The sequence below is a fragment of the Otolemur garnettii genome, unplaced genomic scaffold (assembly GCF_000181295.1).
Source record: "Otolemur garnettii isolate 467f Iridium unplaced genomic scaffold, OtoGar3 scaffold00028, whole genome shotgun sequence".
NCBI lineage: Eukaryota > Metazoa > Chordata > Mammalia > Primates > Galagidae > Otolemur > Otolemur garnettii.
Window position 1 is genome coordinate 2,304,075 of NW_003852423.1, and position 15,762 is coordinate 2,319,836.

A 15,762-nucleotide genomic window follows, 5' to 3' on the forward strand; every position below is an offset into this window, starting at 1 on the left:
AAACTTTTCTTATTTTGTTCACCCACTTGAAACCCATGATTTTTAAAAATAAATTATAACGTTCTAATACTGGGTATTAACTATTTTATTAACCAACAGCTCAATAAGTAACTGATAAAAATGACTTGAAAAAGTGATTGGCTTTGGTGAAAATAAAAGTATACAATACAATGAAAGTTATGTAATTTGAAAAAATTAAATTTCTTTCTCTTTGGCCGGAGGTTATAGTCTCATAGATATTTCCAAAGACTATGCTGTTTTCCTGCTTATAAGTATTGCCATAGGTTGCTATTTTAGCATCCCATTATAGAAGGGCAGGATTGAATCTAGCTACATACATGTAAGCCAATCTTTTCATTTCCTTCCACAGAGAATTCTCTCAAGTTCTTTGGACATATGCATCCTTATAGGTGAACTGTTATACATTATACCATGTGAATTGTAAAACAAAACAAACAACCTACATCATAGCAAAGTTAATTAGATCTTCATTTTTGGAGGTGTGTCTGCTTTTTGCATCGTATGCTTGGTGTTTGAAATATCGTATGCAAGGTGTTTGAAATACCAATATAATGAATAATCAGAAGTCAGTGTGTCTTTATTGATAAACAGGGCCATATGTAATTCAAAGTCATGTTTATAAGTTAATCTTAATAGTTTCTACAGCATAAATACTATAATCATAATAAAATTTCCAAGGAACTAAATAATCTATCTTTATACTATGCTATTTAGGTGACTCAGCTCTGTAAATAACAGGCACCAAGATATTTACACAAAACAGACCTAAGAGAAGAAAGAAAAATTGGCAAATTTAGCAGAAAGTGAATACATGATTTTGTGGGAGGGAAAAGCCTTCAGCATCTTCTGCCTTCCCATCTCTGTTGGAATCACATCTTGATAATGCCCCCACAGCGTCAGAGTTTCTTTTCCACTACCTATTTTCATTCGTGTATGCTATAAATATATGCTGTATACATTTTCTATATTTACAATATATATACACACACATCATTGTCAGGCTCATTCATGAACATGCAGATCAATCTACATGGTATGATCAAAACATGTTTATTTACCTTAAATGATATTCATGACCACTTTTCACTCTTGTGGAAAAATGCAAAAATATCATCCTGAGTAGTATCCCCTCTCTCTCAAAAGAAAATCTCTTTTTATGTTTTGGTTTACAAAGAAATTATGAAATATACCGTTCATTCACAAATTGAAAATAACTACACTGTTTTTGTAACAAGGCATTGCTGAGGTTTTGAATTGTGGCATTCTTGAAGCCGTCTGTCTTTCAAAACAAAGACATTAGTAAAGTTATTGTTATGTCTTTATATGCGTACTTTTCGGTTACTCATATGAATGATGTCATTACAAATCTAATACACATGCTAGTGAAATAGTGTAGAATATGAATCTTATTTCTATTTTATTTGTTACTTCTTTTCCTGAAAAATCTTCTTTAGAACAATCTGGAAAGTCTCTTGAAAGTACTGTACTAGAACATTGCTGGAAAGTTTTTTACCCCATAAAAAAGGCTGAAGAAATAAGTGAGGCAAAAGTGGGGAAGAATAATTTTGGTGGATGCTCAGAAGCGATAAAAGCAAATGCAAGAACTGTCTTCACTTTATTTTTTAGTTCTATTGTATCTCCTTGCCCCGTGAAAATCCTATAACGTGTCCAGCTCTTTCAAACATTGATCATACTCTTCCATTAAATATCAGCTGTGGTCCTCCATTGCTCATGGTGTCTGTCATTTCCTGTTAGGAAAATAACATGAATTAATTACATTTCACTTTCAGAGTACGATATTAATTTGGTTAATGGGTTTGCAAAACAGAAATCTCAAGCTATTGAAAATCTTGCTGACTTTGAGGGAAGGGCAAGGATTGATATTGTTGTTGCATTTGAGGAAATGAAATTTCATGGCATCTTGGGGCACATGAAAATGCTGAAGTGACAGTTTGTTAGACCAAAGTCTTCTATCCCCCAAAACAGCTCATTCTCTGCCCATTTCCCTGAGTTTCTTCTTTCTTCCCTCAATTCTATTTCAGAAGGAACTCACCTACAAAGAAGATGGCTAAAGGCCCGAAGTTTTTCAATGCATGGGCTCCTCTGCTGAACATGTCAACAAAGTGCCAATCCATTTGAGGGGTGATCTTTATTTTATAGAGAAATGGGTGGCCTTTTTGCTAATAACTGAAAAAGGCCCACAAGGGTATCATTGCTCATTTCTAAGTACGGATCACTCAAAATTCATAATAGGAAAGATTGGTTTTCATGACACTATCCCTCATACAGTAAAAAGCAAAACAGCAAAGTCTCTTAACATGTCTTTAAGAAATTAAATACTAAAGAATGGAAAGGAAGAACTAGGTAGGAAAGCAATACAGATAAAGAGGCAAAGGATAACACTGGCCTAGAATGCTGCATTTGCAATTATAGGAAATGTATTCAAGAAACGTTTTGAAGCTTTGAATTCATACATGTAGGTTTTACTAAATATTAAACCCTTGCAGACACAATAAAAGATGATGAGATGTGAGGCCCATTCACATTTATAATGGTTCATGTATCATGTTATAAATAATATGTTGGTAAAGTTATCTAAAAATAGATCAACCAACCGTATCTTTCCATGCTTGAACAAGCCTATTTGCAAAATGAGTGGTAAAGAACATTTCAAATGGAAACATTTTTTTCAATTATCTCATTCATATTTCTAGTTAGTTTCTCTTTGGAAAATCTGTTTGAGATGTACATGATGAAAGTCTGCCAGAGATATACTTGCTGAAAATCTGAAAATACATTAGAGTTTATGGGCTGTGACTATATAGTTAACAAAGCTAATTTGAGGCTTCAGTCAAGACCTTGGTATAAGATAAATAAAAATAATTCCCCCCAAATGCACTTCTATGTTTTTACTTATTCCTCCTGCTGCAAGAAAAAAAACAAAACAATTTCCTAATGGGTTCATAGAAATAAGAATCTTAGGTGCCTTTTCTTCTCCTGATTTGATTTTGCATTTAAAAGCCTCTTAAAAAATCTAAATGTGTTAGTTTTTATTGCAGCATTTATAAGAAAAAGCAGGTTTTAAAGATTTTATGAAATAAAATAATTTTCTTAACTGAATTTAATATGGACACAGTAAAATCACTGATAGGAAATAACAGTGAAAATCAGTTTTAAAAGAGGTGCGTCTTTTCAATGTATTTGCAAACAGGCATGCTTACTTTAACAAGACAATTGTACTTTTAATTTGGGCAGGTCCAAATGTAGCTCTTTTTAAATGACATGCTTTCTGCAAATGGGCCATGTTATCTATGTGAATTTCTGCAGTTTCAGTTATTCTGTTCAATCAAACCAAGAACGGTTACTTGTTATTTTCAGCAATTTGAAATATAAGAAATAATTTATAAATATACCACACCAGACAATTTTACAAGAAGAAACTTTTCATACAGATTTTTTACTGTATTAGTGTCAAATTTTGGCTATCTGCTCATGCGAATAGGGCATGAGGAAGATACACAGTTTGTCTTTAGCCAGACCTATCTATTATTAAAAGCAAAACTCTGGTCTGTGAAAGATGATATTGAGTCAAAATTATGATGTAGCAGAGAATAAAAGGAGTCATGAATCATCCAAGCAGAAATGTGTTTGGATGTTTATAGGCAGGCTGAATATTTTAAATACTCAACCAGATTTCAAGCTGCAAGACTCGGCCATGGACTTGAATGTCAGCTCTTCAAAGTAGCTCTTGTGGAAGTGATACTTTGAGGAACAACATTACAGCATCAGTCCAGACTGATCTGTTGTCGCCATGGCTTTCTAAGAAGAGGTAGTGCTTTATGCAGCGACATTACAACAGGTAACTCCCTAGAAATCAGCGTACCTTGTAGGTAACTCTGGTGTCGGGGGCACCACCGGGCAGCTGGGCAAGTCGGTTATTTCAATAGCCCTCAATCTCTAATATAAATATAACAAGTATACAATAAATATTGCACAAACATATATACAAAAGACCAAATCACACTAGTATAAAAATAAAGCATAAAAGAGTCACTATCCAAATATAGTACAATGATAACCTACTTTTAACAGCCTATGTCTTTAAGTTGTAATTGTTGAAGGGCACGCACAGATGTTTAAAATTGCCCTCTTGGGATGAATTACAAACATCTACTCTCCTCATTTCAATGTATATAGACTATACGCAAAATGGAAACACAAACTGCAGAATATTTTTTTTCCTTCAAAATAACTTTATGAAGAAATGCTGTAGAGACTCTTGCTATTCTTCTATTCTGTGTTCATGCAATTTTATTCTCATGATTTAAAGCAAAATATAATGTAATCATCGTCTCAGTTTATTTTACAGATAAAGTGTCTTTTTTAAAAGTAGATCCAATAGTAGGAACTAAATTAAGGAATATGTGAAAAATTTAGTAAGCAACGCAAACATTTCACTATGTCTGTGAAAGGACTATTGGTCCTTTTATGCAATTAATGTAACTTCCTTTTTGAATGATTTCCATGAAACAATTGTGCCAGGACCATTGTTTATAATACAGGCAAAGCTATCAAAATGTGCACACAGCTTAGATGAGAATTAAATGAAGCTTTACATGCCTTGTAATATCTGCTCTGATAGACAAGTATTTTTGTCACCTTATTAAAAAAACCCTTATGCTTTGAATCTAATTTACATAATCAAATGCATCTACTTATGAGCACAAGGGATGAACTAGTAAAGGGAATTCATGCAGTTTCTAAAACTGGCATTATTGAGTGGAGGCTTTATTTAGTTTAAGTGCTTCTCCTCAGTATAATTTATAATAATCCATATTTATATGGTATTCAATATTTTATGAAATGCTGTTTTAGGAACTGTGTTTTTGAATAGAGTGGCTACAAAATTGTATTGAAAATAAGTATATCCACGAGTTACAGGAACAAATTTTTTTTTAAAGTTTTCTATTCTTAATCCATTGGGGTCAACCATATAAAATCTCATCTTCAATTGTCATCTAACATTGCAAGTTGATTCACCTAGAGTGGACTACAGTCTTCATCACACAATAGCAGTGAGAGGAAAAGGTACCAACTCACTTTCTCAGCCATTTCGTGAGAGTGATGCAGAGAGTGCTCCCTTTCTGAGAACATCCTCCTCTGTTCATAGCTGGCAAGTCGACAAGTGAGCCAGGAAGACAGAGTGCAGCCCCCAATCCCAATGCAAGCAAGAGACATGGAGGCCAGGTGTAGAGGATACAGGGACGAGGTTTTCTTTGTGACTGCCCGAAGGAACTGAAAATTCAGGATGCCGCCAATGAGTCCACAGATACAGCAGGCTGAAAAGAGGATCATCTGATAAAAAAAAGAAAGGGAGTGTTAATGTTGAGGACCAGAACTTACCAGAATGGGACCCCTTCCTGCTGCACATCAAGGATGGGTAGCCTACAAGGAATGAAGAGAAGGTGCTTTTGGTGTGTCACAGAGGACAAAGAGTTGTCCTTACAGCCAAGTTTCTATTCAATCTGACTCAATGGAGAGAGTGTAGACCATAGTGCTTTAGAAGTTGATAGCTGACTCTATTAAAGCCAAGCATATATTTTATGAAAACTCTAAAGCAAACAAAATTTATCTTCCATGTAGATTCAGATTTATTTGATATCTATTGTATGCTACTATGCTGGGAATTTCAACAGATATCATCTCAATTAATCCTTCCAGAAATTTTGTGTGAGAGTTATATACATTTTGGGAAAATGCATGGTGATTAGCTAAAACTCAAATTAGGGACTGAACCCAGACTGACTGACTCTAAATCTAGTTTTACTGTGTCAATCTTCCCCATACACCTGAATATCAATCATCTCATTAAATTGTTACCAGTTCCACCTAATTTCAAATCAGAGCTGAGGACATTTGTCAGATCCTTTTCTTATATTCACTACATATGTATATCTATTTCCCCAACAAGTGGTTTAAGAACTCTGGATGAACTGGCCCTGCATCTCACAAATCTGTTGTTATTTCTGCAACTCCACAATGAAGACTATACAATAGGTGCTCCAAAATTACTCTTTGATTTTCTTTCTTTCTTTTCTTTTTCTTTCTTTCTTTCTTTCTTTCTTTTTTTTTTTTTTTTTTGAAGACAAGTAGGATGTGGGTTTGCTTTTTTCTCTTATTGGCTTGATCTGAGTCTCTATTATATCTAGGTAAGGGGGTTTTAGTCAACTTGAATATCATAGGATCCCTGGTAGAACCAAGAACAATGCCTTTCATGCAGTAAATATTCTGTGAACATTTAATAAACTTAATTGACTATTCCAGTAACTTCAATAATTTTACTTTCTGCATCATTTAAAATTACTTTGTAGCTTTTGAGATACTTTCTTGTCCAATACTAACTTAATTATTCAAACTTATTTACATTCTTCTCTGGAACGGAGTCTCGAGTCACCTGCCTTGTCTATCAATAGAGCTTGCTCGTTCCCACCTCAATGATATTGCGCGTTTCCTTTTGCTTTTACATTGGACTCCTAGATGGAGAGGCACTAATCAAATCCAAAATTCCTTAGTAAGCCATCCTGGACTTTATCGATCTTCTCCTTTGCTATAATTACCCAGGGAAAGAGCTTCATTACTACTTCAGTATTTAATTTTACTTTATCAGGTATTGCCTTTTGTTAACAGGTAGTTGAGCACCTAATATCTGTTAGCTGCTGAGCAAGGCAGATTCTGGCACTACAAAGAAAAACTCATAATGATTCATGTATCGCGAAATCTTATGAAAAAGAAAATTCAGTATCTCAACGTAGCACGGTAAATATTAAGAAAGGGGGTTGTTCCCCTTGGAGCAGGGAGGAGGGAGGAATGAAAACCCCCAACCAGGGTTTTTAGAGGTTTCCCTGAGAACACGTCATCTTGACTAATTCCCTGTAGTTTCCAGCAGAGGGCACTGGCCTTTGAGGTATGAAATAGCACCAAGGAAAAGCATGGTGGCCAGAAAGAACTACAAACAGTTCCTTTCGTTACTGCAGCTTAACTCAGCGTTCCTTACAGGTCTGTCTCCTGCTTATCACCAGGGCTGAAAACCCAGTGATGAATGAGTTTAGAATCTTTTCATACTTGATTAAATATGATCTGGAAAATCAATTACCACATAATGAAATCATCTTGTGAAGCGGAAACTTGTGGTTCACAGTTTAAAACAGAATCAAACAGTTATGCTCTGTTTTATAGATAGATGGCGTGCAGTTTCTTGGGAATGTATTTTGGTGTTTACTCCGAAAATATAGAAAGATTGCATTCTAGCCTTCACCTAATGAATTACTAATGATTGAGAGAGTAGATGACACATTTAATTTTCTAGCACAGGAAATGCCACATCTTTCCTAATGTTACTCTCATTAATTCTTTAAAGACATGATACTTCATTAACATGCGTTGACAGAACATTCTCACCTAGAAATTAAAATATTAAAATCTGTATCCAAGTTTATAACCACATACTGTTTTCATATCTCATCAGGCTGTTAATTCTAGACTGCTGAGATATTTGGAATGACGATTTTTTACAAAATTTGATTAGAGGATAGAGACTGTTGATAGCTAGATTCCAAAGGATAATCTCTCATAGCAGGTACATCTTTCACCTGGGTGATACTTTCTATAAAGTTCAGATTTTAGGATTTTTTTTCTTTCATTATTTGTAGGAGAATTAGAAAGACAGAAAAGTGACACTATTGTCTTAAAAAAAAAAAACCCTCTTTCTTCCTTTTCTATTCCCTTCCTCCTCCCTCCCTTCCTCCTTTCTTTCCTTCCTTGCTTCCCTCCTTTCCTTACTCCCTTTTTTTCTTCTCTGAAGGATTTATTCCTGCATACCCATAAAGAGTCTTGGTAAGAGAAGAGTGTTAAAGGAAGGCCATGTCTAAAGGATAATGGGAGAATCATAGATGCAAATCACAAGATAACATTTTTTTTCCCAAATGGGAAAGGAAAAACATTTTTTCCAAGAAAACATTTTTTTCTTTTTCCTTTTATGTGATATTTAAAAATTACATTTCACATGTCTAAAGCAATGAGAGCCTCATCCTTTCTGTTGCAATACATATTCTCACAAAGAAAGATGTGATTAGAAAAAGAAGTTAAATGAAAATAATTGCAATACTCTCATTGCCTGCCCTACTCATAACATGACCTCCTGTTGGACAATTCTTTTTACGCTCAAAGGCCACTTCCTAGAATCCTTGTATAGCATTAATTTTTCTAATTTGTGAAAGTCTATGACCTTTCCTGTAGCACTTGATAAAATAGACCATGTCTTTCCTTCTTTCTAAACTTTCATAAAATCCCATGGAGGGCAGTGGAGAATCACACTTCAGAATGCAGTGGTTCTCCAGCCAATGTCAGTGTTAACTGGGATAATGTTCCTTACCCAAGAAACCTATGGCACTATCATAAAACACCTGAAAACACTTACACATGCATTCACAACAATAAAATCAATCTATGAGAATTAATGTAACCATAGCGACACAGCTGTCTTGCTGCTTTATAAAATTAGCTATACAGCCAAAGAAAGCCAATAATGCTTAGGCCCAGCTCCATATTTAAACAGTGAAATTCCTCATGAAGTCAAGTTCTATCTCTTTTAGCTCACTGAAGGATTCAGGAAGTCTCTAAATGGAAATGAGGATGGAGTCTGTCACCCAGGGCAGTTCTTAAAGGTTGCCTATTCATGCATTTCAAGCGTTTATCAAGCTTTTTTTGGTTGGTAGTGTTTTGTCATGGTCTCTAATAATCTTCATGGTTTGTTGAAAACTTAAAAAAGCCAGGATTTACTTGTCAATCTCCTTTTTTTCTAAACTAGTAACATTCAGTATGTGAATCATCACTTTTGTTTTTGAATGTTTACATTTGAAACCTCTCAATATACAATACAAATGAGGCACAAACTTACGACAAGTCCTGATTTTTTTTTGGCGCATAATATTCCACAAATGCCACAAAGAAGAAACTGCAAAGGAAAAGAAGAACGATTATTCCATATCCAAAGACAGAAGAACCCCAACATTTTAGCTGATAGTTCATTTATGACACAGCTCCAGGGAAGGTAGAAAATGTTACATTTCCCATCAGAAGCTGGAGAAAAAAACATCACATTCTAGAATAATAAAGGGTAAAAATGTAAATTCTAATGAAAATTTATTTTTTTGTAAGGTTGCTAGAGGTAACCATGGGATTTAAGCAAAGTTCTAATCAGGTTTAAGTTCAGACAAGATTATGAAGTAAACAAATGTTTAGTTTTGTTCCTCTGATTTCCTTTCGATATTGTCTCACCCCTTCCTACAGTTTTTCTCCCTTCTCAGGCATAAAAGTGGTGTGATTTCGTCATTCATACTAAGCAATAGAACTCAATAGGTTTTTATACTACAGGAAGAACTAGCAAAAATAAAAAGATAAGGCATCAGACAGGGAGGTGTTTTTCTGGAGAGACAGTGTTTGTAGCTCTCAAACTGGTACATGGAGACCTCCTCACTCTGCCAGAAAAAAGGTCCTTGTGGCTATGTATGAAGAACTCAAGAGGATGAGGTGATTGATGGCATGTTTTTTCTTATAAACAAAAACATCAGTAATATATTGCTTTGCAAAAGCAGCCACATTAAATCATCTACCAATGTCAAACCATTAGACATTTTGGCTACCACTAATGGTAAATAGTTTAATTTGAATAGAAACATTGAGGGCCATTTGGTAAATTTGCACATACTTCTAATTTGAGCCAAACCGTATACATAAAATAATAAATGGTTTATTAAGTAATAAGTCTACTAGAGGCCTTCAAGTTTACAAAGAACACTTTGATTTTCAAAGAAAACTTGCTTTCATTTGATTTTTTTTAAAAAAAATTTGCTATCATAAGTCAGTCAACTCATTATGAAAATATTTTTTAAAAGATTATCTGAGATAATATGAATGGAAGAAGCACCAAGGAAATATGCTAAAAAATAATGAGCAAGGGTAATTTCTGCAAGGAAACTTTCCCCCAAAAGAAACAAATGATTAGCAAGCAGGCAATGGTGCAGAAGAGAGATTAAAGAACATGGTGTGTATGGGAGTTTGGAATACAATTTAGATGATTTTTCAAATTAATGGGGGAGGCATCATGATTATTTATTTTATAAATGGAATTAGAACAACTTGTTAACCTTCCCTAACATCACATGCCAAAATTAACATGAAACAGTTTGAGTATTTAAATATATAAAAATTATAACTGTGTTAGGATACAACAAAGTTAAACATTTACATAATTTTAGAAGAGTGGGAAGGAGTTTCTAAAAATAGCTCCAAAGCCATAGACCAAAATAGAAAGTACTTATAAATATTTATAGAAAAGAATTATAATTTTGATAGTCAAAAATATCACAATGCTCAAAGGCAAAATAAATTGCTTTTGTGATCAGATAAGGGTTAACATACTATAAATAGAGCTAACAAAGTATTTTTAGCGCTTGAAAAACATGAGAAGATAGAAACTCAGAACTGCATAAAACCTGAATACTTATGTAATTTTCACAGGGCTTAAAGAGGTATTTGGGAGAGACCATTTCTCAGCTCCCAATGTGTGCTAGGTATAGTTGACCATCTTCTTACAGACTTTTTATTGTTGGTCTCATGTCATAGCTTTCAAGATCTTCCAATTTAGACAAATTCTGTACCTCTCAGTGCTTCAAGCTACAGACAGATCAAAGCCCCAGTATGTTCCTATTCTTAAACTTCCCTGACCAGCTCCTTATTCAGCCTAGAAGTTCATTCACTGAGAATTCATTCTGAAAATAATTTGAAAGCTTTTGTGTGCCTTGTGTAGTTTTGTTTTCCTTGAGTCTGTTTGAAATCAATAAATATTGTTATTATTTACTTATGGTAAAGTCCACGAGGGATTCAGGACCATAAACAAAATTTGTCTCACTTCACTTGCATGGAGCTCAGAAGTGGGAATGCAGGGCCTTCCAGAGAGAAGGAAGAGTGGGAGAGGAATCAAGCAGTAATTTCCATGCTCCCTCAGGCCTGGAATGTGAAGTGCTCTCCCCTAGTTATTTCTGCTGGTATCCAAAATCACATTGCTTAGAGGAAACCTGTAATCTAAGAAAATAAAAGATACCCATACCAGGAAATATATGAAATCATGGAATTTCTGAAGAAGATCAATGACGTTGGCTGAAATTTTGTCATCACAGTTTACAGAAACGAGAGAAAGAGACCTGATCTTTTATTTCATTGGCTGCGTTTGTTTGCTCCAAGTCGTAGCAAAGGAAGGGATCTTAAAAGATGATTTAGTTTAGCCCTCACGTTTTACATGTGGAGACTTGGGGAACTACAGGTCCAGATGGATTTTGTAACTTGCTCAAGGTTCAAACATCAAGGTCAAACACATATAGGGCAGCATCCGCAGCTCAGTTATGGTGCCGACTACATACACTGAGGCTGGCGGGTTCGAACCCTGCCAGGGCCAGCTAAAACAACAATGACAACCGCAACAACAACAACAACAACAAAAATAGCCAGGAGTTGTGGCAGGCGCCTGTAGTCCTAGCTACTTGGGAGGCTGAGGCAAGAGAATCGCTTATGCCCAAGAGTTTAAGGTTGCTGTGAGCTTTGACTCCATGGCACTCTACTGAGGATGACCTAGTAAGACTCTATCTCAAAACAAAAACAAACAAAAAAAACACCACATATAATTTTAGTCTTTATAAAGTATCTCAATGAATTTGCTTATAATTTAATGGAAATGCTTTTCTGAAGTATTTTTCAGTTCTAGTACAGTGTGCACTTAACAGAAAATCCAACCAGAAATGTCCAGTGAACACCTGCTCCCTAACAACTCCCCTCTTTGCACTGGCCATTGTTACTTTCTGTTGTGATAAAAATAATTTAAAAAGTCTAATGTACTTTATTTTATAAAGGAATTTGCTATACTATTTCAAAGTATTTTTTTGCTCAATATAACTTACCCAGGGTGCATAACATTTATTCATATTGTGGAAACTATTTAACAAGTAAAAAACAAATTAGTTTTAAAAAGTTAAGCTCATAGCTATATGTGTGTGCGTGTGTGAAGTCTAAATAATTTTATGTGAGAATATATAATTTATAGGTTGTTTAAATGTAGGGAAGGTTATTTGCCTTGCTTATACTATGAAACAATGTAAATGTAGAAATCCAATGATAGGGCAACAAGTTCTACACCATGAAAGAAAAATAATCCTCCAAGTGAAATTAATTTGATTCCAATTTAGATTGTATACAATAGATCACTAAAGAAGTGACCCTTTGGGTGAAATGAAGGTATTACGAAAATAGCCAGTTATAATTTGAGTAGATTTTCTTTATGGAAATTCCTTAGAGATTTCTACTTTTAAGTCAGACAGAAATTGTGGCACCTGTTACAGATCATGGATGGAAGAGGATTTGTAGGGTGGGTACGAGTTGGGGTGGGGAGTTGCGAAGTTCTGCTCCTTCCTTTAACCTTCATTTTATGAGGCAAAATCTTAAACCTCTGGCAGAGGGGTAGCAAACCCCATCATTTCCAGGACCTATACAAATATATGTTACCGTTAACTGAAGGAACTGTGGAAGAAAAATTTTTTTTACACAGGAAGAGAGACAGGAACTCATCTTGGGTCTGATATCTATGCTTTTTACATAGAGGTCCTCCTGAAGACCAGCCACAGATGCAAGGCTGAGTTTGGCTGTCACCTAAGGAGGAAGATGCAATGTACTAAGAGATTCCCACTCCTGAGACCAGGGGCACAGGGCCATCTTCAGCTGAGACTGGTCTAGAGCAATAAATAACCTACTTGACGGCCACTGACCATGAGCATAGTAACAAGCGACAGCAATCTTAAGGTGACCAGATTTTAACATTGGTAAAGTGAGACACCATTGACTGGGGGGGGGTGTTTAATTAATTAATAATTTGGTCTATATGGAGAAACAAAAATTTTCATAGAATGCAAAAATAGTATTGTAATATATATTTTTTAAATTTCAACATAAGTACAATTTACAAATATAGTACATTAAAAAAATTATGTATAGGGTGGCACCTGTGGCTCAAAGGAGTAGGGCACCAGCCCCATATGCTGAAGGTGGTGGGTTCAAATCCAGCCCTGGCCAAAAAAAAAAGAAAAAAAAATTATGCATAGTATTATTTTATTCTTTGACCTAGTTCTTATTTGAGTGAATTTTTTTTTAGTAGATTGCTGTCATTGTTTAAAAGATCATGAAATTTTTCACAAGAATTTGTCAAATTATATTTCACACATAAAATGGCTTTCAAAGTCTCAACACTTAATTGTGATTTTTCTGATGTCCACACTTTATTTACTGTAGAAAAAACACGTTCAGTTGCAGCATTAGTTCCTGGTAAGGACAGCGCATATCCCACAATTTTTAGTGCATTATTGTATTTGTTTCAAAATGATGAAATATTTGTAAACATTTGTTCTCTACTGTGATTTTTGCTGATGCCCAAGAGTTAACCTTTTCCTTATCAGTATATTTTTTAATAATGATACCTCATAAGTCATAAGTGTCACTTTCAAGGCCGGCATTAGACTTTTTGCTGCCACTATAAAATATAAATAATACAAGTACTGTCTGCTAAATTCATGAAATAAATAAATAAATTATTTACCTAAATTATCTGAATAGCTGATTTGTTGACATCACTTGTTTAACTAGCACTTGCACACAGTATAATGTGTATCATCTGAGAGACAGTTACAAAAGTTTTCATGGTTGCCAGTGCCAAAAAATGCCATTGTTCATTAAGTCCAAACAATGGTAGTCAAATTCTAACAACAGATCAACAATGAGAACTTTGATAAGCAGTTCTCGATAATCAGTTCTCAACAATTATTTGTTATTATTAAAGTTTAACATTATAAAATTAACAAAAATAATATAAAACTCATATCCTGGTGAAATAGCCACATGGCAGTGTTGGGACCAGAATTGCTGCTGAGAGACCACCACACACATGTAAAGACAAAAAGTGCTTTATTTTGCAAGCATATGCCTGGGCCACTCTTCCCTTCAGCATGGCTGGAGGAAGGGCAACCCCCTATCAGGTGTTTTGTCTCTTGGGGCTGCTATTGGCTGAGCTGTTTATGTTTAGGGACCTTCTAGAGAGGGGGGCACTACTTGTTTGTTCCAGACAGTTTAGCTCCTTCTGAGCTAATTGTCCTTGCCTAGAAGCGAGGGAGGGAGCCAGTCTCCTTTTGATACCAATTCTACCTGGGCAATCTTGCCCAGGAGGGAGTAGGGAGTTTACATTAGACTTTTCATTTCTGAATGCAGTTACATTAACCTCTTCATTCCCAAATGGAGTTACATTAACCTTTTTAGAAGCTGAAAACCGTATATTCCCTTCCCATTCTCCTGCTGTTCTTTAGCTTGTCGTGCATTCTTTCCAAAAATCGGGACTTTTTAGAAACACCGTGGGATGCAGGACAAATTGTTAAAAAGTGGGACTGTCCTGCCAAAAGCAGGACGTCTGGTCACCTTAAGCAATCTAGCAATGTGGAAGAGGTGAGGGGTGGGAGAAGGCTCCTCTATAATGAAGGTAAGCAGGAACTCAAGCTGAGGGTGGGATATTAACACTGAGAAAAATCTTCCAGCACCTCAGCTCCTGCCCGGAGCATCAGGCAACCACCACCTAGCACTATAGGAATGTGAAAATTATGGTGGACCAAATATAATCTTGGGGATGTAGTATCAAAAACACAAAACAGCAACCACAAAACTTAATTACTTCTTAATTACTTACTAGAATGACGCTACCTATCACACTCGTGACTTAAAAGAAGTTACCAAGATAAAATATTTACAACATTCTGAAGGCAAGAACAAAAACCTTGCACTTTGATCTGTATACCCAGACAGATTCTCATTCAACCAAGGGATTGTAAGAAACACATTCATTTGGCCAAGGGCCAAAGGACTGAATTATGGCCTTCGGAACACATCCATGTTCTAATCATCAGAATCTGTGACTATTACCTTATATGGAGAAAAGAAAGGCTTTGCAGAGGTTAAATTAAAAGTCTTGAGGCAGAGAGATTATTGTGGATTATCAAGAAATGCCCTAACTGTGATCACAATGGTCCTATTAGAGAGAGGCAAAGTCAAAAGAGACAGAAGGCTGTATGTTGACGGAAACAAAGGGTGGAGAGAAGAGATTTGAAGATGCTACGCTACTGGCTTTGCAAAAGAGCATGGAGCCATGAAACCAGGGATGCAGGTGGCCCCTGTGAGCCAGAGAGAACCATGAAATTGCTTCTTCCAGGAACCTGCAGGAGGAAGGAAGGTCCCTGATGACCCACTTTAGACTTCCGGCATATAGAACTGTGAGGAAATAAATTTCTGATTTTTTTAAGCCACTAAGGTTTTGGTACTTTGTTACAGAAGCAGTAAAAAATGCATATAGGCTATAAAACATTATTACACGTGAAACTCCAAAAAAATTACTAGAAGCTATTCATCAGAACCACAACTAGAGGAAGATATGGGATAAGAAAGGGATGTAATATCAAAAGCACAAAACAAACCAGTAAATCCTTTATGTGGAAGAATATAGGTTGAACACATGAATGTCTGTTTACAGTGAATATTCCAGGTGATTTTAACATGAGATACAGGGTGTTGGGAGTAAAGAACCTGAAAGTAAAATGTTCTAAG

The 15,762-nt window shown here is 35.4% G+C and overlaps 1 protein-coding gene across 2 annotated transcripts in view; it reads right to left on the reverse strand.

Annotated features, from left to right (window-relative positions):
• Positions 1-1,409: 1,409 nt before the first annotated feature.
• TMEM196 (transmembrane protein 196) overlaps positions 1,410-15,762 on the reverse strand; it is a 54,762-nt gene continuing 40,409 nt past the window's right edge. Inside the window, exons 1-4 of one of the 2 annotated variants that reach the window (XR_002773100.1) lie at positions 8,978-9,034; positions 5,122-5,376; positions 3,905-3,976; positions 1,410-1,769 (exon numbers count right to left, since the gene is read on the reverse strand). Coding sequence is in view for 1 of the 2 variants with exons in the window: in XM_003788486.3 (XP_003788534.1) it covers positions 1,710-1,769; positions 5,122-5,376; positions 8,978-9,034 (372 nt within the window). In the remaining variant the exon portion in view is untranslated. Of the gene's footprint in view, positions 1,770-3,904; positions 3,977-5,121; positions 5,377-8,977; positions 9,035-15,762 lie in introns of those variants that run through there. The other variant, XM_003788486.3, reaches the window with a different exon arrangement.